The sequence below is a fragment of the Microcaecilia unicolor genome, chromosome 4 (assembly GCF_901765095.1).
Source record: "Microcaecilia unicolor chromosome 4, aMicUni1.1, whole genome shotgun sequence".
NCBI lineage: Eukaryota > Metazoa > Chordata > Amphibia > Gymnophiona > Siphonopidae > Microcaecilia > Microcaecilia unicolor.
In genome coordinates this window covers 101912303-101938526 of record NC_044034.1, presented here as the reverse complement: position 1 = coordinate 101938526, position 26224 = coordinate 101912303, and the positions used below count along the sequence as shown (strand labels likewise).

Genomic DNA, 26224 nt, shown 5'->3' with positions numbered 1-26224 from the left:
GCTCTGGATCAGATTGGCAAACATCTGCTCTCATTAGCTGTTCAGTAATGGGACAATCAATTGAGAACAGATGAATCAGAAACCAGACTGGATAAGAGGAAAGCAACAATCCTCAAATATTCCCCCTCCCCCTTATAAAATCCTGGACAGCTTTAGGAATCTAACAAATCAGAATGAATATAATGGATGCTTGCACAATAACTGGATGTTAAAGCAAGCTTGATCTCACTATTGCACATCATTGAATACTGTAGGCCATTGAATTCTCACTTGATTCATCATACACAAATGTTTGCGGTCCTCTGTAGACCAGATCTTCCGAAACATGTCTCAGATCCTTATAGTTATTTAGAGATTCCCTACAGTAAATATACAAGACTCTAAGAAAATACTCTTTCACGGAAAGGGTGGTGGATACGTGGAATGGCCTCCCAGTGGAAGTCGTGGAGATGAAGACTGTGTCAGAATTTAAGAGAGTGTGGGACAGGCATGTGGGATTCCTTAGGAAAAGGAAGAGTTAGTGGTTACTGACAGTGGTGTACTTAGGGTATTTGACACCTGGGGACGGTCATTTTTTAGCACCCCCCTCCAAAATCCAGTACTAGGTATACCGAGAATAAAAAACACTCAGAACCTATAGAGCAATTCTACCATACCATAAACAGTAATTTCTAAGAGTCACACAAGGGTGTACCTAGGAAAAGAAAGCATCTTAAACACTGCAGTGAGCACTAGAACATCAATTCATCTATTGTAAAACTAAACCAGTCAGAATAGTACAGATCATCGATCCTGCACAGTCAGTGCCAACAGAAAGCCATGTCTTTTTGACAGACACAGATACACCCTAATCCACTATAGAATAAGTAGCCACAAACTATCTATTTAGACAAAAATTAAACTGAACCCCCAAGAAGCCAGATTCTGCATACAATGCAACACCACAGAAACAGAAAATGTCCCCTAGTACTGTGCAAAATATAGAGAGAGGATATTTAAATTTAAAGAAAACTAACAAATACCAATCACCACTTTACAAATTAACAAATAGTAATAAAACAAATATAGAAAATAAGATAACACCATTTTATTGGACTAATACATTTAGCTTTCAGAGGCCAAAACCTCCTTCCTCAGGTCAATACAGCATACTGCTGTTACAGTATCCTATCCTGACCTGAGGAAGGGGGTTTTGTTCTTTGAAAGTTAGTCAAAATCTATTAAAATTAGTCCAATAAAAAGATTACCTTATTTCCATTTTCTATTTATAAACATTTATTAATACAGCTACAACACTATTTTATCTTATAGCAAAAAAAGAAAAAATACTTTATTTACAGATTGTCGTCTCTGGTTTCTGCTTTCCACATCTTCTCTTCACTCTCTCCCTTCCATCCAGCATCTGCCTTCTCTCTCTCCCTGCCCCTGTCATCCAGTGTCTGCCCTCTCTCTCTCTCAGCCCCAGTGGTGTAACCAGGGGTGGGCTTGGGTGGGCCCAGGCCCACCCAGTAGCAGCACATCTATAATGTGGCTGGCAGGGATTCCCAAGCCCCACTAGCTGAAAACTCCCAACTGTCCCTCCTGCATACCTTTTAAATAGCAGATCTTTGCCTCCAGCAAGCAGCAACTGATACAAACTGTTTGCACCGGCCCTGCAGCCTTCCCTCTGATGTATTCTCGCCTTTGTGGAAACAGGAAGTTACATCAGAGGAAAGGCTGTGGGGCCAACATGAGCAGTGTGTATTAGTTGCTGCTCGCTGCCGGTGAAAATCTGCTATTTAAAAGGTATTCAGGTTATCAATAGAAATCAAACAAAATAAAACATGGAAAAGAAAATAAGATGATACCTTTTTTATTGGACATAACTTAATACATTTCTTGATTAGCTTTCGAAGGTTGCCCTTCTTCATCAGATTGGAAATAAGCAAATGTGTGTGTATATATACTATCTGCTAACACATTTGCTTATTTCCGATCTGATGAAGGGCAACCTTCGAAAGCTAATCAAGAAATGTATTAAGTTATGTCCAATAAAAAAGGTATCATCTTATTTTCTATTGATAACCTTTAAGAGTGGACTAACACGGCTACCACACCTCTCTATTAAAGGTATTCAGGGAAAGGCGGATGTTTGAGAGACCATATGGATGCAGGCAAGAGAGGGAGAGACGAAATCACTTGTGGGACAAGACGGAGTACTTCTACCCACCCATCTTGGGCCCAGGCCCACCCAAATTTGGGTGTCTGGCTACGCCCCTGCTCAGCCCCCTCTTTTCAGTCCCCAGTTCCAGCCCCATTATCCCACCTGCGCCTAGTTCCAGTCCCAGCCCACTTCTCCCACCTGCCCCCCCTTTTCAGCCTCCAGTTGCAGCCCTATTATCCCAACAGTCCCCAGTTTCAGCTTCTAGTTTCAGCCCCAGCCTTTTTCTCCCACCAGACCTGCTTCAGCTCCAGCCCCTATTTCTCCCTGTTCCCTTTTCAGCCCCCAGTTCCAGTACTAGCCCTCTTATCCCACCTACCCTCCTTTTCAGTCCCCAGTATATCCCCTTCATCCACCTGCATCGAATTACCCCCCTTTTCAGCCCCAGCCCCATTCTCCTACCTGCCCCTGCCCCAGGCATAGCCCCATTCTTCCTCCTGCCCCATTCTCAGACCCAAGTTCCAGCTCCAGCCCCCTTCTCCCATCTGATCCCCCCCTTTTCAGCCCCCCAAGTTCCAGCCCTAGCCCCTATTTGGTTGTTAGTTCGAGCCCCAGCCCTCAGTCCCCACCTTGACTACCCTCAGCTCCCTAGACAGCCCCCTTCTCATTTCTGCCACCCAGCCCCTTGCATTTTTAAAATCTTTTAAATCGGCAGCACAGCACCAGCGTGCAGTGCCTCACGTCTGTGAAAGAAGCAGATCACCTTGGGCCTTCCCTCACTTTCCACTGTGTCTGCCCTCATGGAAATAGGAAGTTACATCAGAGGAGGGCGGGACACAGTGAGGGAAGGCCCAAGGTGATCTGCTTCATTCACAGATGCGAGACGCTGCACGCTGGAGCTGTGCTGCTGATTCAAAGATTAGATTTTAAAAATGCAGAGTGCCGGGCGGCAGAAATGAGAAGGGGGCTAGAAAGGGTATGCTCCACATACTTGTTTTCTATTAAATCTGATCAACGGTGAATTCTAAAAGCTCCACATGCTTTCCATACTTGTTTTCTTTTAAATCTGATCAACGGTGAATACATTAGAATTTGAATAGATTCTCCTGATCTGAGGGTCTGTAACGGCCAGATTCAAAACAGATTCCTGTGAATCAACAAATCTGCTAGGAGTTTGATATGAGGAAAATCTGAAAATTATGTCAAACTTCAATTAGGCTGAAATTTGTTTTGTTCTAGTGTGACCTTAGTTATTTCACATGTCTCTCTATACAACCGCACAGTACTTTACTTCATTGAATTTAGCATGCTGGAGTAGTTATACTGAGAGAAATACTATTTTTCTTTGGCCCAACAGTTTTGTCTGGCTCCTTTGGGATTCCAGCTCCATTTGATAAGTTATAGAAGCATAACAGAAAAGGATCTGACGGCACATAAATCCGCAAGGCCCAGCTAGCCTGCTCATTTTCCCTTCGTGTTCAAATGAAACAGGCCCCATTTGTTTTCTGGCTTTAACTTCATTTCCCTGCAGTTAAGAATCCTTTGTGTTTTACTTATGGTTTCTGGAATTCTGCTAGTGTTTTTGCTCCTACCACTTCCAGCAGGATGCCATTCCACATATCCAACCACTCTTTCTGTGAAGAACTACTTCCTTATATTCCTTCGCAGTCTGTTGCCTTTCAGCCTCAAACCATGATCCTTTGTTCTAGAACTTCCTTTCTGCTGAAAATATGTTTATTTCTTGTGCATTATTTATAGCTTTGAGGGATCTGAACAGCTGTCATATCCTCCCTACTTCCTCCTCTCCTCTAGGGTATACATATTAGGTACAGCAATGCCGCATTATATGGAGATTCAAGTAATAGAATTTAGCTATAATGAAATTACCATTTTGAGGCCTAAATTCAATACATGAACAGTGGAGACTTGCTATAATGGAAATTTGCCTCGTTCTGTTTCCTGTTCAAGTTGAATTATTGTTTGTTTGTTTTTTTACTTTATATATTCTTAAATATCAAAAGACAACACAAGTATAGTTGTACAAATTGAAAGGTGGACATGATAATTTTGGGTCCTCAGCTGTGTGCTCACCAGGACACTGGTTCAGTTTTTAAAGTTTTCTTTTCTTTTTCCTTTATTAGTCCAGCATGTTAAACAGCTGTTTTCAATACTTGCCAATGTTTCTTTTTTCAAAAGTTTTATTTTCAGAATGTGATTAATATTGTAAGGAAAAAAAAATAGGGCCTGCCTATTGCCTTCCCTTTTTTCAGCTGGTTATACTTAGTCCATAGGCATCCTAGCTTTCTTCTGGTTCTTACCACTACGTACACTCCTTTGCAACCTTGTGATAATCAGAAATGGCCACACCAAGATCCTGCTAATGTTTGATACACATCTGTAGCTCAGCCCTCAAGATTATCTTTGATTTCTGCATCCTAAAGTCATGACTGTATATTTTGGCATTCAATTTTAATTGCTGAGTTATTGAACACTTCTCAAGATTTCTTAGATGATCCCTTAGTTTTCAAAATTATTGGCAAATTCAGCTTCTATCTGCAACTACGAGGGATTTTCATCAAGATTCAATTACTTTCTTATCAAGTTTGGCCATAATGATGACAGTCCTCAGCAAAAGTCACATACTTTAGTTCCCTCTGACCACAGGAGATATTTACCCTGAACCTAGCTTTCATGTGTCACTGTACAATGCTTGTGACTCCTGCTCACACCATCCTGCCAAACTCCAGAGAACTACAAGCTCTGCCTCAACATCCCCGACCTTGGCTGTCACGATCAGCAAAAGCAAGGTTTGGAATTGCAAATCCAGATCTATATGCTAGTGCACAGCAAAACCACTGAGCATTTGGGCTGGCACTACTAAAATCAGAACAAAATTACTAGGACTCATCTTTTTACTTCTGATTTTTAAAACTGCCCCCTTTTATCACACTTTCTAAACCCTCCCAACCCAGCAATATTAGGTACTGGTCCCAAGGGCTGGGTGGATATCTCCTATGAGATGATTCCTTTGCACCACTCTATGGCTGACAAATGCAGTGGCAGCCATGTTACCTTCCTTTCTAGGATCAGGGATTTTGGATCTGTGATACAACCAACTCTCACAAACCCTGTCTCAGAGAGCAAATGCGAGTTCTGATTTTCCCTGTCATAGCGTACAGTACTTGAGCCATAGGGTCTGCCCTTCTGATTTTTATTTTATGGTTGGTAAAGGAATATTGCAAATTTATAAAAGTTCCTCCTATTTAGCCAACCCCATCATGAGAGATCTAATTAATACAGGGGCTCATTTTCAAAAGAGAAAAACGTCCGAAAACATCATAAGGTGGCAGAAGGATGTTTTTCTCTCCAAAACATCCAATTTGCAATTTTCGACACCCCAATTTTAGATGTTTTGCTCCACAGTTCGTTCAAAAGTTAGGCATCTTTCTGCAATAATGGAACAAAATGAAAATGTCTAGGGCCAAAATTAAGATGTTTTTGGTCACCAAAAGGTGCCCTAAATTACCACTGGAGGAATTAAGGAATAAGCCCCCTTATTTTCCCAGAGGTCATTGACCCCCTCCCACCCCCCCAAGATGTGAAAGAAACAGTACATACCAGCCTGTATGATAGCTTCATGTTATAGCCAGTCCTATAAGAGCAGTAAGCAGGTCATTGGAGTATCCTAGTGGTCGGTGCAGTGCACTGTAGAGAAATGATTCCAGGCCCATATCCTACTCTAACTGTTACTCTTGTCCAAAAGCCACCAAAACCTGCAGTACCTACATACAGGTGACACCTGAAGAATAAGGGCTACTGTAGTTGTGTACAGTTGGATACACTAGTTTTTGGTGGGTTTTGGAGGGCTTACCATACAATATAAGAGGCTAACAGTGAGATGTGTGCCTAGGACCTTTTATGTAAATTGTCCACTGCAGTGCCCCCTAGGGTGCCCCACTGCTTTGCTGGGATGTCTCTGTGGTGAGTCAATTAAGAATGTTGGGTCCTCCCCACCCCCCTCCCCCATACATCCCAATGGCTTGGTTCTGTGCACTGAGCAGAAAAACATCTAGCAAATGGCCATTTCTGACACAAATTTGGCCATTTTTCTAGTTTGAAAATGGCCATATTTGCTACTGGAGTTTTGGACATTTTATGCAAAACATCCAAAATCGGACTTAGATGTCATATCGAAAATGCTCCTTATAATATACCAAAGTATCATAATGCTAGCACAAGCATTTTAAACACATGTTAACACATTAATCCATATTAATAACAAATGAACTTACAGAAGAGGTTCCTATTGCGTGCCCTCTACATGCCTAATTCTAGGCGGGCTGATTTATGAATTGCTCCCAAAGTGTATCTCATTAGGGGCTATATGAAAAGTGTGCGCATGTGTGAGAGAGAGTTTTTGTCTTTCTGTGTTGTCTCTTTGTGCCTCTGTGTATAGATGGACAGACAGATGAATGGAGCAGCCCCAATAGGCTTTACAGCTTGGGAGATACGTAACCTAAAAAAACTAACTAAATTTTGTTTTATTCCCCATATTTGATGCATGCGATTTATGGGGGAAATTCTGTAAGGAGCTGTCTAGCAGCAGAAACATGTTGAAATGGTGGTGGTAATCTATTCATTTACACATGTAAATCCTTATCAAGGATTCTTTGTAGGGTTTGGTGGTCCACCATGCCGAATACACTTGACATGCCAAACTGGAGTAAGAGGATGTTTTTGCCTATTGAGATTTCTTGTTTGAATTTGGCCAAGATTTATTTACTGCAGGAAGCATATTCCAATAACAGTACACATTACGGCATAGTATGCTACTTAAGTTAATAGACAGCATAAGGTGTAAGAGGAGGTGGAACATACAGACAGAGTAGAATAATATGAATTAGATAGAAAACAAGGGTGACAAACTTAGGGAAAATTGCACATGAAGTCAGAAAAGGTACAGGAACATGATTTCAACTAGAGTAAGAATGGATAAGCAAGTCTTGCTAAAAATGTGCAGCTGGTGCTAGTTCTTGTATGTGTGGCTAGCTAGTTAGTTGCTTCTTGGGAGAAGTGTGTGCATACATCCTACTTTCAAATATAAGCATGTTATTTTGCCTCTACTTGGCTGCTCACAACAGATTATTATTATTTATTACATTTGTACCCCGCGCTTTCCCACACATGGCAGGCTCAATGCGGCTTACATAGTAACAGTATAAAGAATTACAAAGTCGTAAAAAGAGTAAGCAATATGTAGTAAAAACGCAATATTAATGGGGTTAACGGATAAGTAAGTTGAACATAGGAGGAATACAAAGATACAAAGTACTTTTACTGTATGTGTTTTATGCTTACTAATTTTCAAAGGAAACAACATATGTAAGTTCCTCCTAAAAACTGGCAGCAATGTATGTGAGATAAAAGTGCCCTTGCATATTGATAACATGAGCTATTAAAAATTTCCTCTTTTATTTCCAGTCCTGCATTGTCAGTCAATATGGTTTCTCAACTAACATTCCACTGCTGAAAAGCTTGGTCTCTTAGGGCCAGGTTTACTAAAGCTTAGTTTTGCTAATGGAAATGAGTGTGCACCAAGTGTTGTGTGACCCATAGGATTAAAATAGGTGCATGACAGTTAGTGCATGCTAATTTATATACGTGCATTCATGCCTAGCATCTATCACTTGCATTTCTGAATGCTCTTCTATCACTGGATTCATCATAGGTTTTCCCTGAAGGCTTATAATAAATGATATCACTTTATTAATCAAGGCATGTATTTCACTACTAAGCACAGCTATTTTCTTATTTAATCTCATCAATAACTTCAGAACTTTAATGATAACCAACCAATTCAATTATGTGTCAAGGGTGAACCTTTAATTAAAAAAAAAATCTGAAAGTCAAAGTACCATATCAGTAGTTGGCACCAGCTGGTCAATATTACTATTTGATTTGCTGTATGGATTATATATCTATTATGTAGGGTCAAGATGGGGGGGTGGATGTTAGTTATTAAGGTACAGTAAATGCTGGGCCTTTACTGCACCTTAATTCACTAGAGGAGTCACTAACCTGTGGTAGCTCAGTATCTCGTTAGTGATTCCCACAATACATAAATAATGCTGCTTGTAATCAACCTCACAAGCAGTATTATTCATACAACCAGCATCTTGAAGGGGCTGGATGTTAATCAATCTCTGCCTTCCCCTGAAGCCCCCTGGCCCCCTCCCCACCAAAGGGCCCCACAGGCCTATATGTGTACATCCCTGAAATTTAGTGGATATGGGGCAGGAAAGATCCCAATCACTCCTGCTCCTGTTGACACTAGATTTGAAAAGGCTCCAGTGACTTATGAAAAAAGGTGCGAGCAAAATCTAAATAAAATGGTACAAGTACTAGTGATCAAGCTGCTGTATAAGGGCGAAAAGCATGTTAAGGGGTAAAAATCGTGCACAACTGACCAGTAGTTCATACGCTGTTCCGTTTTCAAATAGATTACAGAGTAACGTATCAAATCTCCAAGGGTCTTTTTAAAGACCATTTAACCTTCTGACTGATTCTTACTTCCTAACCTCCAGATCGATTCCTAGTACCAGAATCATTTAAGACTCCTGAGGCAGGCCTGTGGCCGAAACACGGTACTGTGTCAAGTCTGTGAATAAAGTGGTACTTTGTACATCACTATCCCATCTCCCTGGAGTCATTGGTCCACTTCCCTGTATCTGCTGATTTATCGTGGGAGTTAGTGTTCATCCACCTAGGTGGATCACCTCCTCTATGGCCAATAACACATTTTAATAACTACCCTCGTTAATGTCAAAGCATTTATTGTAAATCAGTTGTGTACATGGCTTGGTTTTATAGTTTTACACTATAAATTGCTGCAAGTGGTTTGGAGAAGTCATTAACAAATGTGAATAAACTAAACATGCATTTCTAACATGTGTTCTTACATTTATGGTCAAACAAAGACATTGTGTATCTTCTGAAACTTGTATGCTTGCACCTAAAACCTGGCTAATAACTGTTACTACTGAATGTTATCTGTGACTCTCATTCCTGCCTTTGCAGTATCACTGGCCCAGGTTGACCAAAAGAGCAACAGCTGGTCTAGAGAATCAAACCCAGTTCTTCTACGTGGCAGAGCTCAGTACTGCTAATGAGTCATCAGGCCAGTTCTCCAATATCATTTCTTAAAGAAATTGTATCCTATCGTGTTTGTCATAGTTCCTTTCAAAGTGGTTTTACTATTTCCTTGTTGCTAGCAACAGAAAACATGAAGGTCTGCATTACAGTACTTCTTCACACTGATGAATAATGCCCCTTGGCTAGTTATCTGATGAAGCTGCTTTTTTCCAATGATTTTTGTGGTCTGTGCAAGTGCTCATTACTATAAAGCTGGTTTCCCAGTTAGAATTACCTTAAACTTGTGCTCGTAATTCTCAAAGGCTTCCATGACCATACAGACAGCTTCCATGGAGCGTTCCAGTCTGCCATCCAGCCCATTAAATCGGTACATGCTGCCAGAAACATCCACTACCAAACGTAAACGTTTTGGTTTCTGTTGGGGACTCCCAGGCTGAGGGATAAAATTGGCAAAAATGTGACTGTATTGTGGGTGAAGTATTTGGAGCCTGATTTAACAAGCTTTAATCCATAGACACAAAATAGGAGAAACAAAACTCTAGTAAATTATGCCTTTGACTTTTTACAAGGTACTAAATATTGCCAGAATAAGACACATATAACCAATTTTTAAATCAGTTCATGGCTTGGGAGGGCAGTCAGGACCAAAAGAAAAGAATTCTGCTCATCTGGCTTAAAGGTCATTGATTGTGTCTTGGGCCCTCTACTTATTCTCACACCTTTCCAGTAGAAGTTTAAGATGTGTTACATTCAAGTACAGTAGGTAATTGTGGGGTCTTTTGCTTTAGTTTTACCCAGTTCTTAAACCTGTCCTTAGATTTCTTATTTACACAACATTGCACTAATTCTTGTAGGGAAGCAATTATTTTTAATAACCAGATATAACTGAAAAAAAAAATAGCTAAGGTGGAATTAGGAGATGCTGGTTAGAAGCTGGAGGCCTCATGAGTATTATCGCTCGTCTCCAGCTTGAGTCAGAGAACAGCTAAATCTTCCCCTTACTGTCTGATCTTATGTAGACTTTGATAGTCTAGAAAGGAGGTCTTATTCAGCGACTTAAATGAAAATGATGACTAGGCCAGAACAGGAATAAATGAGGTGATTAAGAAAAAAAATGTAGAGAAATTGGTGATTCAGACAACCATGAACAGCAATGTATTTTTCTGCTCTGAGTCATCACTACCAATGTGCATTTTACAAGGATTCAAAATATATGAAACAGCTGCACATCTTAGCCAAACAAGATGAAATTTAAAATGAAAACACAAAGGTTGAAATCCTTTAATCCTTTCAGTGTTAGGAGTTATATTTACGTCAACTGGACTGTGGCCTTCTAATGTCTTTTCAAGCCTTAAGACAGGCAAGAAGACGCAAAGTAAACAACTATCATAAACGTCTTTAAGATTAGAGAACAGTATAAAACCGTGTCTCCTCCTCACTCTCTCCCCTCCCCTGAATATCCAGTTCTCTTGACCTTCTTGCATTCTCCCCTCTTGTTTTACCTGGAAAATTTACAAATAACAAGTTTAAAAAATATTAGAGAATAGTATAAACCTAACTAGTTATATGTCAAGTTTTTTTGAGATGCTATTTTACATATCTTTTACACTGATATAATTTCCATTTTTTTAAATTTATTATTTATTCATTTATTCAAAAAAATTTACAAGAAACCTCTTGATTAGAAAGTCTCTACAAACATAATAGAATTTAACAAGGAAAATAATACCATAAAAATAAAATAATTCACTTTTAAAGAATAGAGACTCAAGTCCATAATGCTAGAAATCCAATATGTAGGAAATCAACTGGAGAAATAAACAAAGGAAATAAACATCAGATATCACACATTCACTAAGTGGAGACGCCTCATTCTTTTCGCTTTTCCTTATTTGCCGAGGCTATGAGTGCAGACACATGAGCTGGTTCCATAAATACATATTTCTTCCCCCCAAGTCTTATTATACACTTGCAGGGGTATCTAAAAAAAAAGGTACCCCCCAAGTGCAAGACTTCCGGCTTGAGGAGTAGGAATTGTTTCCTCTGCCGTCTAGTCTCTTTAGAGACATCAGGAAACAAAAGGATTTTAAAGCCTAAAAAAGACTTTTCTTTATTACGAAAGAACAGGCGGAAGATCCAGTTCTTATCTGGTAGTAGTGCTACGGTTGCTACCAAAGTAGCTGCCGTTGCAAGTTCAGAGTCAGTAGTTTCAAGCAAAAGAGAAATGTCTGATAATTTCCATTTTTATCTCACTGATATCCTAACCAAAAGTATGAAACAGATACTTTGTGGAGGCCACTTAAAACTATCAAGATAAGTTATCCGGATATGTCTAAGCTTATTTTCAGTGAACAGTATGAGGTAATTTTAGAAAACTTTTTGTATGTGTAAAACATGTTTGACATGCAGAACCAGGCTCTTATAATACTACTGTGTGTGAGTTTTACATTTACGAAAAAAATGTTGGTGCACTATAAGATGGCACCTACTTCTATGCAATCTACAGGTAGGCATTTCTGGAGGCACAGTTTGGTTGAAGATTCTATGTATACATGTATTTTATAAAACACGTGTGTACATGCATACAGAGCACATGCACAAACACATTTACACTTTCTTTGTAGCAGGCGCAAATTTATATGAGAAAATTTGTGCTTTACTAGGTGTTATCCAACAAGGCTATTTTATAAAGACACATTGAGGGGCATAATCGAACGGAAACACCTATCTCCATGGGCGTTTATCTCCGAGAACGGGTCCGTGAAGGGGTGGGCCGAACCGTATTTTCGAAAAAATGGACATTTTTGAGCTGGGCATTTGTTTATTTTAGCGATAATAGAAACTAAAAACGCCCAGCTCAAAAACGTCCTAATCCGAGCCATTTGGTAGTGGGAGGGGCCAGGATTCGTAGTACACTGGCCCCCCTGATATGCCAGGACACCAACTGGGCACCTAGGTCAGTGCGCTGGACTTCAGAAAAAGCTCCCACATGCATAGCTCCCTTACCACGGGTGCTGAGCTCCCAACCCCCCTCCCCCAAAACCCACTATCCACAAATGTACAACACTACCATAGCTCTTAGGGGTTGTTTTAAATTGACCTCTTTTAGACCCCTTCTGGACTTTTCCAAATGGGGAGGGGAACATCTTAAGTTCATCCAGAAGATTCTTTATAGTTTCCCTCCAATCCCAGGGTGGTTGGTTCTGGGGAGGCATCAGAAGGCGTAATTCAAAACTGATCCCCATGACCTCTGCTTTCTGCCTTTCTGGATCTAGGTGTATTCTGGGCCATTTATGTTCCCACATATAGTCTATTTGAATCTATCAGTATTTTGTGCACAAAATGAGTGTCTGGTGTGGGTTTAGTTTAGTTAGTAAAATAAGTGACAAGTAAGGAATACTTGAAAATGAAGACAGAGAAAGGTTTCAGATAGAAGGCATTTATTCTTACCAAAGTTTCAAATTAATACAGACATCGGATGGATTCTGGGTTCAATGGCACAGCGCTCTGCCGTCTGAGAAGTGTTGGGGACGACTCCGAAATTAAGCCCAAATCACCCTTCTTTTATACTCTCTTCTCTCAATAGAAGTCTATGGCTGGACCTATTTTGGGACCTGTTTTTTTTCAACTATTTCTCAATTTCTGTGGTTAAACTGTCGTGTCCTGCCATCTGTTGTTCTGTACCCAACTCTTTCCGTTCCAGCTATTGCAAGTTATTTCGCAATTTCCTCTTTTGTCAACATGTTTTTCTCTTCTGCCAGAACATCTTATTCTTAGCATATCAGTTTCACTTCCCCTTTTTCTATTATCTTATGATCTAAGTTTCATCTTATAGAAAGACAAACTCCATTTTAATAAGTGCTACATTCAATTTGTACCTGGCCTAGTCAGTGCTTTTCAGCTGCACAAAGCTATGTAGTTTGGCCTGCCACTATTCCAGTGGATAGATCTTAGGGTAGAACACATATTAACTTGCAGGAAAAGCAAGTCCATGCTCAGCCAGTCATAGATTTTTAAACCTAGCTGGTATTTTTACAGCCTGAGTCCTAAAATCTGGCCTTCCACCCTTTCGGTGGGCATCCAGTGAGGGCCTCTTGCTGTAGTATAATTATACATTCCCCACTTGTCACCCCCTCTGGAGAGGGGTGACACAAAGCTCGTCAAGCTTGTCATCATCCATTCCAGAAGGTGGTAAGCTATCAAACGAGAGGGGGAGTTTTGGTCTTACTAATTGTTAGAAGGTATGGTGCAAGATAGGAAACTTCATTCTCAGGTGCTATATTATTTGGGCATATGGAATTCCCTTTATATTACCCAATCCCTTGGGCCTTAATCTTGATGTTACCCCTCTTGAGGCTAACTCAAACCTGTAGTGAGAGAGGTTTTATGAATGGGACAAATCCATGAGTTCATCTGCAAAATCTCATGAAGTATAGGTATGTGGGTAATAGCAATTTAAGGTGGATCGTACTAATAAACACTTTCAGGTCTTTCTATGACTTCTATTGCATCTGTTGCATAGTACATGGGGAGATAATCTAATGTATCTATTTCAGTGGTCCTCGGAAGGAACAGTGGTTTTGATTAAGCATTGTTATGGTGGCTCAACAAATATATGGTTAGTACTCAGATTGCAGGCTGTTTTAGGTTGTAGGTATTCAGAATCCTTAAACAAGTATGAGGTTGTCATATCCAGCAAAAAGGGTCAATCCTAGGAAAATTTATATTAACAAAGGTCATGCATGGATATTGACATATGCATAATGACCTGGAAGTATGGGAAGCATTTTATATATCCGTTACCCCACTTGGAGCTTAGTCAAACCTACAGAAAGACATGCAGCTTAAGTAAGCCTAAGTAAGCCTACACCAAAGTTAAACAATTGCATAACAGGTTGATACTAACAGGGTTTACACCTACATTATGATATCAGAGCCAGTATTAGGGTTTGATGTTACCCTTGTATCGGAGAATATCAACTTCAAGTTAAATTACATCAACAGAAATAACGGGGAAACTCTTAGAAAAACATTTAGAACAATAAAGGAAATAATAGGAAAATAAAAATAAAACCTTTTCAATATATAGACAGTATTACTGCTAAACTAAAAATAAGACAAAACATGAATCTATAATGTCCATAAACAGCAACAGGAAATCTCAAGTTAAGTATCAGTTCTAAAGTCTCTTTCATCGATCATGGTTGAGACGGTGGAAGCGCTGAAGAATCTGGACGGAGATCTGGAAGATCTAACAGGGCTGGATTTTCAGACTGGCCTGCTGAAGGGAGTGGCTGGTCTTGAGATGGTTAGGCTGGTAACATCTGGTTCTGCGGCTGAGTAAACACGTATATCTTTCACATGGACCCAAGACTTGTGGTCCAGTAGTTTGCAAGGTGTAAAGATCATTGCCACAACCTTAGGGGATCTAACATCATTTGGGCCTGGATAGATCGTGAAGACGTACTTGTGGTGTACAAACTTGGATCTTTCCATGTCTTTATTCTAGGCATGCACCATCATTATTAGTCCATCAAGAGTCAGAGGCTGGCAAAGGAATAAGCAAAATAACTGTATGCCTGAATGATACATCGCTATATCTTGGTGGGCATAATCAGTGTGAATTGAATAAGCAAAAATAATATATAAATGTCAAGAGAAATGAAAGACAATGTAAACATGGAGAAATCAGTGCTAATTAAGTGCAAAAACAAAAGGGAAACCATAAGGGTTAAATAATGAAAAGCCAATTTTCATTAATAGCAATAGTATATATAAAATTATATCTCCTGTTTGGTAGGGGTCAATTGCAACCCTCTTAATACTAGAAATTGGGATGTGCATAATATATCCCCACTTCTGGCTTGCATAACGTGCGAGACAGATTGGTAATTTTAACGAACACATGATCAAAATAACAATGGTTAAGTATATGGAACAAAATAAGTACAAAAACTAACAATAAAAATTTAGAGATGATGGTAAATGTTCAAGTTATTGATGTATGGAGGGCAATGTGTTGCCATCTATCGCCAATAGATATGGAATCTTCACCTGCGATGACTAACATTCACCAAGGGTTGAGCCCTCAGCTGCAGGAGGCCAGCAGGACTTACGAGCTAGACGATTCAGAAAGAAGGGTAGAGGCCAAAGCTTCTTGCAACTCCAGTAAGTGGAGAGCCTATCTCTTTCGCTCATGGACCAATCGATGTATCTGTTGAAACTCACACTCAATAATGTCTCGTATCTCACACCGGGTAATGTTGGGGTCTGTGCATCTGTCCTTTAATGTAGCGATTCTTTGCTGCAACATAGCCTTCAGATCAGACACATTATCGGGTAGCTCTTCTTTGCTAGCAGTCGTCTCCTCGGTGAGGGACGTCAGCATCAGAGAGGAGGGCCGTGAGGTGTATCCCTACTATGGTGTGTCCCCAAAACAGAAAAGTATCGAAAATGAAAAATTAAAAAAAAATTAAAAAAAAATTAAAAAAATGGAAAAAAAAAAAAACACTCTGAAGGGTGTAAGATAAAAATAGGCTTAATAAAAAAAAATAAAAATAAAACCAAATATGATACATCTGAATTGCAGCAAGGCATATTCAGAAGGCAATGCCAGAAAAAGGTTCCTTTAAAAAGACAAATGAAAAAAAACATTCAAAAGTTATTGACCTTCACATAGAGTTTAAGTAACCCTTTTTCAATCAGACAAAGAAGTAGGAAGAAGCATATCGCTTCAAGACAAAATCACCACGTGGCAAGAGTTAGTTGAAGCAAGGTGTTAGTTAAATACACAAAGCATACTGTTTTAAATAGAAAGGAATCAGAAAGTTGAATGCATAATTTTCCTTATTTATGACTGAAAGCTTCACCAATTCTCAATTCAAGAATACTACAAAATCTATGATCAGCGCAAAATGTTCCCCCAAATGGCCAGTTCAAGGGAATATTTCTCGCATTTATTCCATAAAACGGATAATGGTTATTAAATATTGCTTCTTTCTTAGACAAGGAAATAATGAAAAGCTTTCAGATATCACACATACCATAGAGAGATTTCAAAAATGAAGGCTTTATATTCATGAAAAAACTAAAGAAGTGAATGTAAACAGCGTAACAGTTAAAGCAGAAAACATTTTAACAATGAGCAATACACAGCTTTTATTTAAAAGGGATCCCGTATAAAGTAAAATGGCATAAATAAGTCAGTTCAGGTATATATAAAAAAACATAAAATGAATATCCTCTGGGGATCGCTCATCCCTGCAGTTGATAAGAACTCCCCAGGGAAGGTATGCATAGAAACAAATAAATAACTTGCTGACTTAGTTAGGTCATTTGTATGGTACCATAAATATACACTTGCTATTAAACCTAGAGGAATATAAAATAAAGACATGTTACCTGTAATGGAAACAGAAACATCAAACCAACACATATACAGAGAAATGGTTACCGGATACTAAATGAGGAGCCGAGTAGTTTTGAGTAACTGAGAGCAACAAAATCAAATCGTGTTCGGATTACGCCTAGTCATTATGGGGTGGGTAATATTGATCCCTAAATCTGTGGTCACTGCGGACGGTGTTGATCCGGGTTCCATAAAGGGAATGACTGCCGTTCAGGGGGATTTTGACGGATCTGCGATTTTCTAAATCTATATGGCTGTGTCTGAAGACATTCAGCAGCATAATGACCGTATTGTTGGCAGCGATAACAGAGCACATCAGGATAGCGATCAGGGCTAGGCCAGGAACGATAGTCTCGTTTTCGCCTAGTATCTCCAAGAGGGCCCCTTGGGGGACCTCGCTGGGGTTGAGAGCGACGACCTCTTTCTTCAGGGTAATCAATTCTACGGTCTGGGCGGTAGGGCCGTGGGCCCTGATTTCGGGTGTTATTGTCATAGCGTTGATCAGCATACATAACAATAACAGGGGGAGAAGTGTTAGGAGTATTGGTATTGGTGTCAGAGCTCTTAGAGGCTCTTTTCTCTTTGAGATCTTCAGTCTGTAGCACCTCCAAGTTAGTGTGTACTGTCTTACGATGTTGGGCTTCATTTTGCTTGCTTTTAATAAGTCGTCTGCAATGATGAAGGATGTGTTCACGAATTTTAGGCCATTTTTCTAATTGGAGACCCACGGTGTTCTCTAACTTAAGTTTAATTTCTGAAGGTAAGGTTCCCTTCAGTAAATGGTAGAATACTGGGAGGGCATTATCAGAGTCAAATTTTTCCTCTGTTTCTTCCTTATAGAGGTCTTGGAGTCTGAGTAAATAGGCCTCAATAGGCTCTGAATCCATTTCCCATCTTTGGGAAGTGATAACCGAAAAGTCTTTAAGGGTCGGATACATGGTCCGGATTTCCTGGAATACTTTGGTCTGAATTTCTGTCAAAGGGTTGCCATCATACTGAGTATCGGTGGCAAATTTTGCATAGCCCGATTGAGTGAATATGTCAGTGATACTAGCGTGTGGGGTTCTGCCCAGGAGCGCTTTCATATCACCTACTGATAGAGTAGTCCCCAGGGTTATGTCCTGTAATTTCTTTAACCAGCGGTTACCTCCCTGTGCAATATCCGGGAGCTGTAGTATGAGGCTATTCAATTCAACAGCTGAAAGTGGGGTGTATTCCGTATGAGGGACACCACCTGACATTTTATTCAGCAGGGGAAAAAGTTTCACTGATTTAAGGAGATCAATCGAGGTGGTTGGGGGAAACTGATTCTCATACTTTTTCCAAACCTGAAGACCTTGGATTAGATAAAGGGTTGTTTTCTGATCCCAATGGGGGTCGGGGTGATCATAAATAAGATCTCTTACAAGTGAAAGCTTGTCTGATCGTAAAGATCCTTCACGTGGGAAGAGGGCGGACTGGGGCTGGAGCGCCTCAGACCATCCTGCAAGGTTATCAACCCATGGTTGGACATAATGCCATGAATTCTCATGCAAAGCCACATATTGGGCAGGTGTGTTAGGTGGACCAGATAGGATGGGTTCTGTACTGATATTCAAACTTGTAGGGTGTGGGGAATTGTCAATAACCGCAAGGCAGCGGCTAGATCCTTCATCAGTAAGATAACTGTGAGGATGGCGCTGTCTAGTATGATGAGAAATAACATCATGTTGTTGAGGAAACTCAGATTTTGGTGCAACAGATACCACGGTGTCCGGGGTATCAGGGTGCGGTTGCGTTGTCAGGGACTTGTGTAAGGAACGAAGTCCTTCTGAAACAAACGCGAGGCCATCTCCCATACTAGCCAATGTGTGATTGTATTGTTCTTCCGAGGGGACTGGGGTATTAGGTAACGTGAAACGAGGTGAATCGTCTGCAAGGGAAGGGATTACTTCACTATCTGAAAAAGAGGAGAAATGGAACATCGGAGGAGGCTCGTTTCGAATATCCTCTATGTCCGATTTTGTGGGGAGTTGTTGTTTTAAAACTTCCCATGCTTCGTCTAATGGGGAGAGTCTAACCTTCGGTCGCTCCTTATTAGCTGGTTTGGCTGGGAGTACCAAGGGACGCATTGGCCGTGCACCTAACGTGTCCCATCTAGGAGGAATAGAACACTGAGGTTCTAGAATGGGCATTGAAGGGTTCACTGGAGCAGGGGGTGGTTTAATGAAACCCCGATCATAGAGTTCCTGACAAATAGCCCGTGTCTGTGTAGCAGGACTACATGGAATGAAACCCATCTGTCGTAATTGAGACAGGATAGACTGTAGGGATTCAGCTGGCAAGGGACCAGTTTGGACAGAAGAGTCCAAAGGTAGTGGTGGAGGTGATGTCTGAGTTGTGTGTCCCATATGTGGGTAGGTAGTCGTTTGGGTGGTCATGTGTGAGGTCAATCCTGATCCTAGGCTAGGGTAGGTGGAGGTCTGGGCAGCTACGTCAATTTGACTGATAGCAGGGTACTGGACGGTGGCCGGAACTGATGGGTTCGGGACACAAGGATATTGCTCAATAATGGGAGGGGGTATCTCCATCTCATAGCCTCCAAGAGTACGATATACATGAGGCGGTGGTGGGGTTAGCGTCTGGGTTGTTGCTTGCATCGTTGGAGCAGAGGTAACAGTGGGTAATTGGGCCGAAATCAGGGCTACTGGTTGGGCCACTGGGATTGTTGAAGGGGTTAAAGGCGTCTGAGTTTGTACTGACCCCTGAGATATTGGAATTGGGTCCTTTGGTGATGAGGGAAGAGATAGATCAACTACCCCGGCAATGTGTACGGTAGTAGGTGGGTCAAATATCATAGGAGCGGGAGGTACCGCAGGCAGCGAGGGTATCACTGTCTGAGATCCTTGAGATAAGGGGGTCTGTGTCTGAGATCCCTGAGAAATCTGTAGCTGAGGTTTATCACAATATCCTGGGGGTATTGGTGTATATCCCACTGCACATGGTAGAAGCTTGGTAGTACCTGCAGCGGTAGCAGCATCATAGGGTGGTGGGGCAGTAGGTGTTATTGCCTCTTGGTAAGGGGCTTGATCGCAATCAGACTTCGCTAGGGCTCTGTCATGCTGGTTTTGTGCAATAAGTATAAATTTATTAATAGCAGCTAAATGCTTATCCCTAGATTTTCCTGTTTTGTTGGATTCATTATAGCAGACCAAGGCTTGGAGTTTGCCCTGATCAAATGAGCCCCTTGATGGCCATTCCAGTCCTTGATCCTTAGCGGATCAGAGGTTGTGCCCCACTGGCAACGAGTCTCCCTGGTACTGAGATGAGCAGTAGGTCAGAGCTGGCAGAATGCTGTACAATGCCCTCTTTCAGCCACATTCAAGGGAAGAACTAAGTTCTGTAACGTGGCTAACACAGGAAAGGGAACTAAAACTGGCTTACAAAAATGGCCACTACCACATGGACTACAACAGGAAACACAACAGGGCACACTCTGACCCAGTAGGCAGGGGGAAAAGCACCATGGGAGAAGAGCCTACCAACTACCAACATCGTGAGACTGTAACACAAGCTAATGAAATCACGGAGCCCAATACCCTACACCCACCACAATGCAATGCTGATGTGACCCTGTACTGCACCCGAGAGCCACATCTGACCCAGGGAAAGGCTGTGACAGGATTGAACACATTCTGCTGTCATGAAGGTGGGTACGGCATTTGAGGCTGGCATAGAGGCTGGAAAAAAAAGTTTGTAAAGTGGGGTTTTTTTTTGGTGAGAGGGGGTTAGTGACCACTGGGGGAGTCCGGGGAGGTCATCCCCGATTCCCTCCAGTGGTCATCTGGGCAGTTGGGGCACTTTTTTGGGACTTGTTCGTGAAAAAAAAGGGTCCAAAAACGTGACCCAAAATCGCGGTAAAAACGCCTTTTTTTCCGATTATCAGCTAAAGACGCCCATCTCTCCTCGGCCGATAACCACGCCCCAGTTCCGCCTCCGACATGCCCTCATCAACTTTATTCGTTTCTGCGACAGAGTGCAGTTGGAAACGCCCAAAATCGGCTTTCGATTATACCGATTTGGGCGACTTTGCGAGATAAACGTCTATCTCCCGATTTAGGTCGCACTATAGGTGTTTTTCTCTTTTGAAAATAAGCTGGATAGGCAACTATATTGCTTTTATAAAATAGCACTTTGTTGGATGTTTCACATAGGCATCCTGTTACAAATCATGCCTCACCTACTGAAGTTGGACTGCTGAATGTGCAGACCTAAATTTCAATGGAAAAATTAGAAATAGCTATTTATGCCATCTTACTTAATATTGGTGCTATTCAGATAATTTTTGGCCCTGCCCCAAGAATGCCTCCTCCCCCGGCCCTCTTCCTCAACACATATGGCTTGATATTCAAAGCCACTTATCTGAGTACCTACCCAGATAACTGCTGCTGACTGGAGCTATCCATTGATTTTCAGTGGCATTATCACTGCAATTCATCCTGGCACTAACTGAATGAACTCAAATTAGCTTTCACACCAGTATGTCATACCATAACCTTTTACTTATAAAAATAGTTCTTTGGCAGAGTTTGAAAAGGTGCATGTATACCCTACAAGACATAGTCAACACATCAAAAATATGGCGCCGCTTTATTGATGATATATTACTGGTATGGAGTGGCACTATTACAGAATTGGATGAGTTTCTGTAGTTTCTTAATACTTGTGACCGCAATATAAAATTTACCTCGCACATTGGGCACCTTAGGGTGGATTTTCTAGATGTTCATATAACATTAAATCAAGGCAGGTTGTCCACATCCCTATTCAAAAAACCCACGGATAGGAACATTATATTACACTACTGCAGCTGTCATCCTTTACCATTGAAGAATGGGATACCAATGGGGTAATTTCTTTGCATCAGACGTCTGTGCAGTGAAGAGGACACCTTTAAGCAACAAGCCCATCAGATGGTCAACAAGTTCAAACAATGAGGCTATCCTCACAGAGTGATCAAGAATGCCCGCAAAAGAGAACAGAATGCACTCAGGTATTGGTTATTGGCTTCTCGACCCGCTGACGTGAACACCCGTAATTACAGTGCGTTTTACACTACTCCTCCTATGACACTAAAGTTAGTACATAAGTACATCAGTACATAAGTATTGCCATACAGGGAAAGACCAAAGGTCCATCAAGCCCAGCATCCTTTTTCCAACAGTGGCCAATCCAGGTCACAAATACCTGGCAAGATCCCAAAAAATTACAAAACACTTTATACTGCTTATCCCAGAAATAGTGGATTTTCCCCAAGTCCATTTAATAATGGTCTATGGACTTTTCCTTTAAGAAGGCGTCCAAACCTTTTTTAAACTCCGCTAAGCTAACCGCCTTTACCACATTCTCTGGCAACAAATTCTAGTTTAATTACATGTTGAGTGAAGAAAACTTTTCTCCGATTCGTTTTAAATTTACTACATTGTAGCTTCATCGCATGCCCCCCTAGTCCTAGTATTTTTCGAAAGCGTAAGCAGAAGCTTCACATCTACCCGTTCAACTCCTTTCATTATTTTATAGACATCTATCATATCTCCCCTCAGTCACCTTTTCTCCAAGCTGAAGAGCCCTAGCCGCTTTAGCCTTTCCTCATAGGGAAGTCGTCCCATCTCCTTTATTATTTTCGTCGCCCTTCTCTGCACCTTTTCTAATTTCACTATATCTTTTTTTGAGATGCAGCGACCAGAATTGAACACAATATTTGAGGTGCGGCAGCACCATGGAGCGATACAAAGGCATTATAACGTCCTCATTTTTGTTTTCCATTCCTTTCCTAATAATACTTAACACTCTATTTGCTTTCTTAGCCGCAACAGCACACTGAGCAGAAGGTTTCAACGATGACACCTTGATCCCTTTCTTGGTCCGTGACTCCTAACGTGGAACCTTGCATGACGTAGCTATAATTCGGGTTCCTCTTTCCCACATGCATCACTTTGCACTTGCTCACATTAAACGTCATCTGCCCAGTTTCCCAGTCTCGTAAGGTCCTCTTGTAATTTTTCACAATCCTCCCACGATTTAACAACTTTGAATAACTTTGTGTCATCAGCAAATTTAACTACCTCACTAGTTACTCCCATATGTAGGTCATTTATAAATATGTTAAAAAGCTGCGGTCCTAGCACAGACCCCTGGGGAACCCCACTAACTACCCTTCTCCATTGAGAATACTGACCATTTAACCCTACTCTCTATTATCTTTTAACCAGTTTTTAATCCACAATAGAACACTACCTCCTATCCCATGACTCTCCAATTTCCTCTGTAGTCTTTCATGAGGTACTTTGTCAAACGCCTTCTGAAAATCCAGATACACAATATCAACCGGCTCACCTTTAACCACATGTTTCTTTACCCCTTCAAAGGAATTTAGTAGATTGGTGAGGCAAGATTTCCCTCAAAAATCATTCATAAATACTGGCCCATATTACAGCTTCATCCCATGTTCAGGGATAGACCGCAGGTTGCATATAGAAGGGCCAGGAACATGGAAGAGGTACTGTCTATCTTTAGGAACATCAGCCCTAAATCTCACCAAGAAGAATGGGGGCATAAGCGCTGTCTAAATTGTACATATTGTGCACATGCTATGGAAGTAAGATTTGTCATTAATCCCAGCAATGGGAAACGATTTTTCTTGTGAGCCAAGACTGATTGTAACACAGCACAAGTAATGTATGCCATCCAATGCCCTTGTCAGAAATGGTATATAGGGCAAACCAAATGTAAAGTTAAACAACGTATTGGAGAACACCTTAACAACTTACGTCTGAAAAAATGGAGACGCCTTTAGTAGCCCACTGGACATCTCAAAGACATCTAGAATCAGATTTAAAATATGTCATGCTGACCCAAGTACAGCTGCGATGGGGGGGGGGGGGGGGGGGGGGGGGGGGAGAGACATTACCGCATCACTATCCCAGATTGAACAAAAATTCATTTTTCAATGGGACACGGTACAACCCAAAGGACTCAACAAAGAAATAGAATGGTTAACACCATAACAAGGATGCATAATTAATGGAATTAAAAGCATTACCCTCAGCTGAGCTTTCTATATATAAATAGCTGCCTTTAGAGCATGTGCCTGGTTTCTGAAAGCAGGGCGGAACTTGTAACGGTTTCGCTACCTGGTAAGACCACAAGAATATAATTCAAGAGCAACTGGTTAAGTCATTTTTGGACAATTCAGGAAATTGTAGTTTTCAAAGTAACTGATATTAAGTAAGTTCAACTAGGAGGAACGGGAGCAATCATGTGCCGTTTTTCTGTGTTTTGTAGTTTTGAAGATATGTTCCCTTGAAGACGCCGTCACGGTGAAACGTGGCTCCACGTCGGGAATAACAATGGGGAGACCAATTTGATTTTAAACACTTTGAGCACCAACACTTGGGTGTGAAACAATCAGCAACAGCAGCATACGATGCTGCACTGGACAGAGTGTGCCGATAAGATAAGTGCCACTCTCATTTATAAAACTCTTTTAAAGGACTGTGAGTTTCATCTGAATATCCCCTTCAAATGAGGTAGGCAGGTTGGAACAATGCTGTGATGGTTTAGGGTTGTTGTGCTGCATGTTGTCACCGTATATCACGGTAAACTGGCACAATAGCAAATACTGAGCACTGCATATTAAAAAAACAAAAAGTAAATATTTTTCAAAGAACTATTTTTATGAATAAAATGTTATGGTATGACATACTGGTGTGAAAGCCAATTCGAGATTTGAACCTCAAAAACCAGATAGCATTCAATAGAACCCTAAGCTGAGTGTTGACTAACTGAATGAAGCCAGGTCAGTCCCAGAGTTATCTGGTTAGTGGTGATTTTCAGTCTGCTAACCAGATAACTATCCAGATAAAACTAGGACAGCAAGAAGGTTGAATATTTCTTCTGGGGGAATTCTGTGCAACTGTGCAATGCAGCATTTGCACAGAATTCCATAACTGTGCAGAATTCTGTGAAGATAGCTGTAACGGCTCTGCACTGCGGCACGACTTGGTTTTCCTCACTATCTCCCTCCCTTTCTGCTACAATCAAGAGAAAGAGGTGCATGGCCACACATTGGATCAATTCCTCTTCCTCTGCTGATTTGGTATCAACTGTTCCTTTCAGCCATACAGTTGTAGAGTGCCACATGGCTCAAAGAAATAGCCAGACCCAGAACAGCAAAGGAAGAGGATACAGCCTGATGTGCAACTCTTGCTGCACCAACTACAAAGGGGAAAAGATAGGTGGATAGAGTGGTATGTGCTATGGAAGGCTTGAGAAAGATGAATGAAGTAGATTTATGGGGTGGAGTGTGCAATGGGGTGGGGGTGGGGGCTGGAGAAAGGACAATCAGATGTGTGTGGCATGGGAGGGGCTGGAGGCCTACAGAAATGTGGATGGGGTTGTGTATGCCATTGGGAGGGGGTGTTGAAGAAAGGTGGATGGAATGGTCTGTGCCATGGGAGGCTAGAGAAAGGAGGATGGCATGTGTGTGTATTTGCATACCATGGGTGGGAGAAGGTCAGAGGATGGTGGATGGAATGAGGCATACCATGGGGGGAGGGGGCTGGAGAAAGGCGGATGGTGTGTGCGCCATGGGGGTGCTGGGGAAAGGTGGATGATGTGTGTGTGTGCATGCAGGCACCATGGGGCGTCAGGTTGGGAAAGGTAGATGGGGAATATATGCGAGCCATGGGAGGGGCGAAGGCTGGAGAAAGGTGGAAAGAGTGTGAGTGCTGTAGGGACTGGGGCAGAGAAAAATAAAGTAGGGGTTTGCTTGAGGGAGGAGGAAGATATCTTGGAGCAGGCAGAACAGGGGTCTTGCTGGAAGTTAGGGACAGAAAACAGGGAGAGCAGTGAATGCTGAGGGGAGAGAATGGGAAGGGTAGTGTAGGCTGAGGGGTGGGAAGAGAGAACTGTAGAAGGCAGAGTGCTGCCAGAGGGTAGAGAACAGATAAATAGAAAGGGGGTGGGGATGGGAAAATGGGAGATATTCACCCTGGAGAACGGGCAGAGAAAACTCTTACCCAAGGTTTTACCAAGATTGTATATTAAGGGTTAAATGTAAATTAAAGTAGAAAAAAAGAAGAAACATCTAATGATAGCAGCTTACTCAAGAAATAGTTCAGTTAGCAGTATGTATCCTTCAGGATCTCTGGAGACTCACCTCTGGTTTCAGCTCTTCCCTCCGTTTGTAGATGGCTTTTTCTCCTGTTAGTCCGTCAATGATTTTGGCATCATCTAGTTCCCCAAGAGTCTGGTGCCTCAGCCACTGCCTCTCCTTTCCCTTGGCCTAAAAAAAAAAAAAAAGCATTTTCTTGTTAGCTACTATGAAATGTCTGTGCCAGTACACACAGTTAAACATGCCAGAAAGGGGAACATGTAACAGCAAGCTCTGCAGAATTTTCAAGGTGATTGCCTTCTCCTTGAGAGATGATTGACAACAGTGGCAGAATTTACATCAGGCCATGCACTCCTCTCCTCTGCTGCCA

The 26224-nt window shown here is 41.4% G+C and overlaps 1 protein-coding gene across 1 annotated transcript in view; it reads right to left on the bottom strand.

The window, feature by feature from the left end:
• Positions 1 to 26224, bottom strand: part of VWA8 (von Willebrand factor A domain containing 8) — a 483817-nt gene that overhangs the window by 12652 nt on the left and 444941 nt on the right. Inside the window, exons 41-42 of the mRNA XM_030200545.1 lie at positions 25900 to 26025; positions 9567 to 9725 (exon numbers count right to left, since the gene is read on the bottom strand). Of these exons, the coding sequence (XP_030056405.1) occupies positions 9567 to 9725; positions 25900 to 26025 (285 nt within the window). The remainder of the gene's footprint in view (positions 1 to 9566; positions 9726 to 25899; positions 26026 to 26224) is intronic.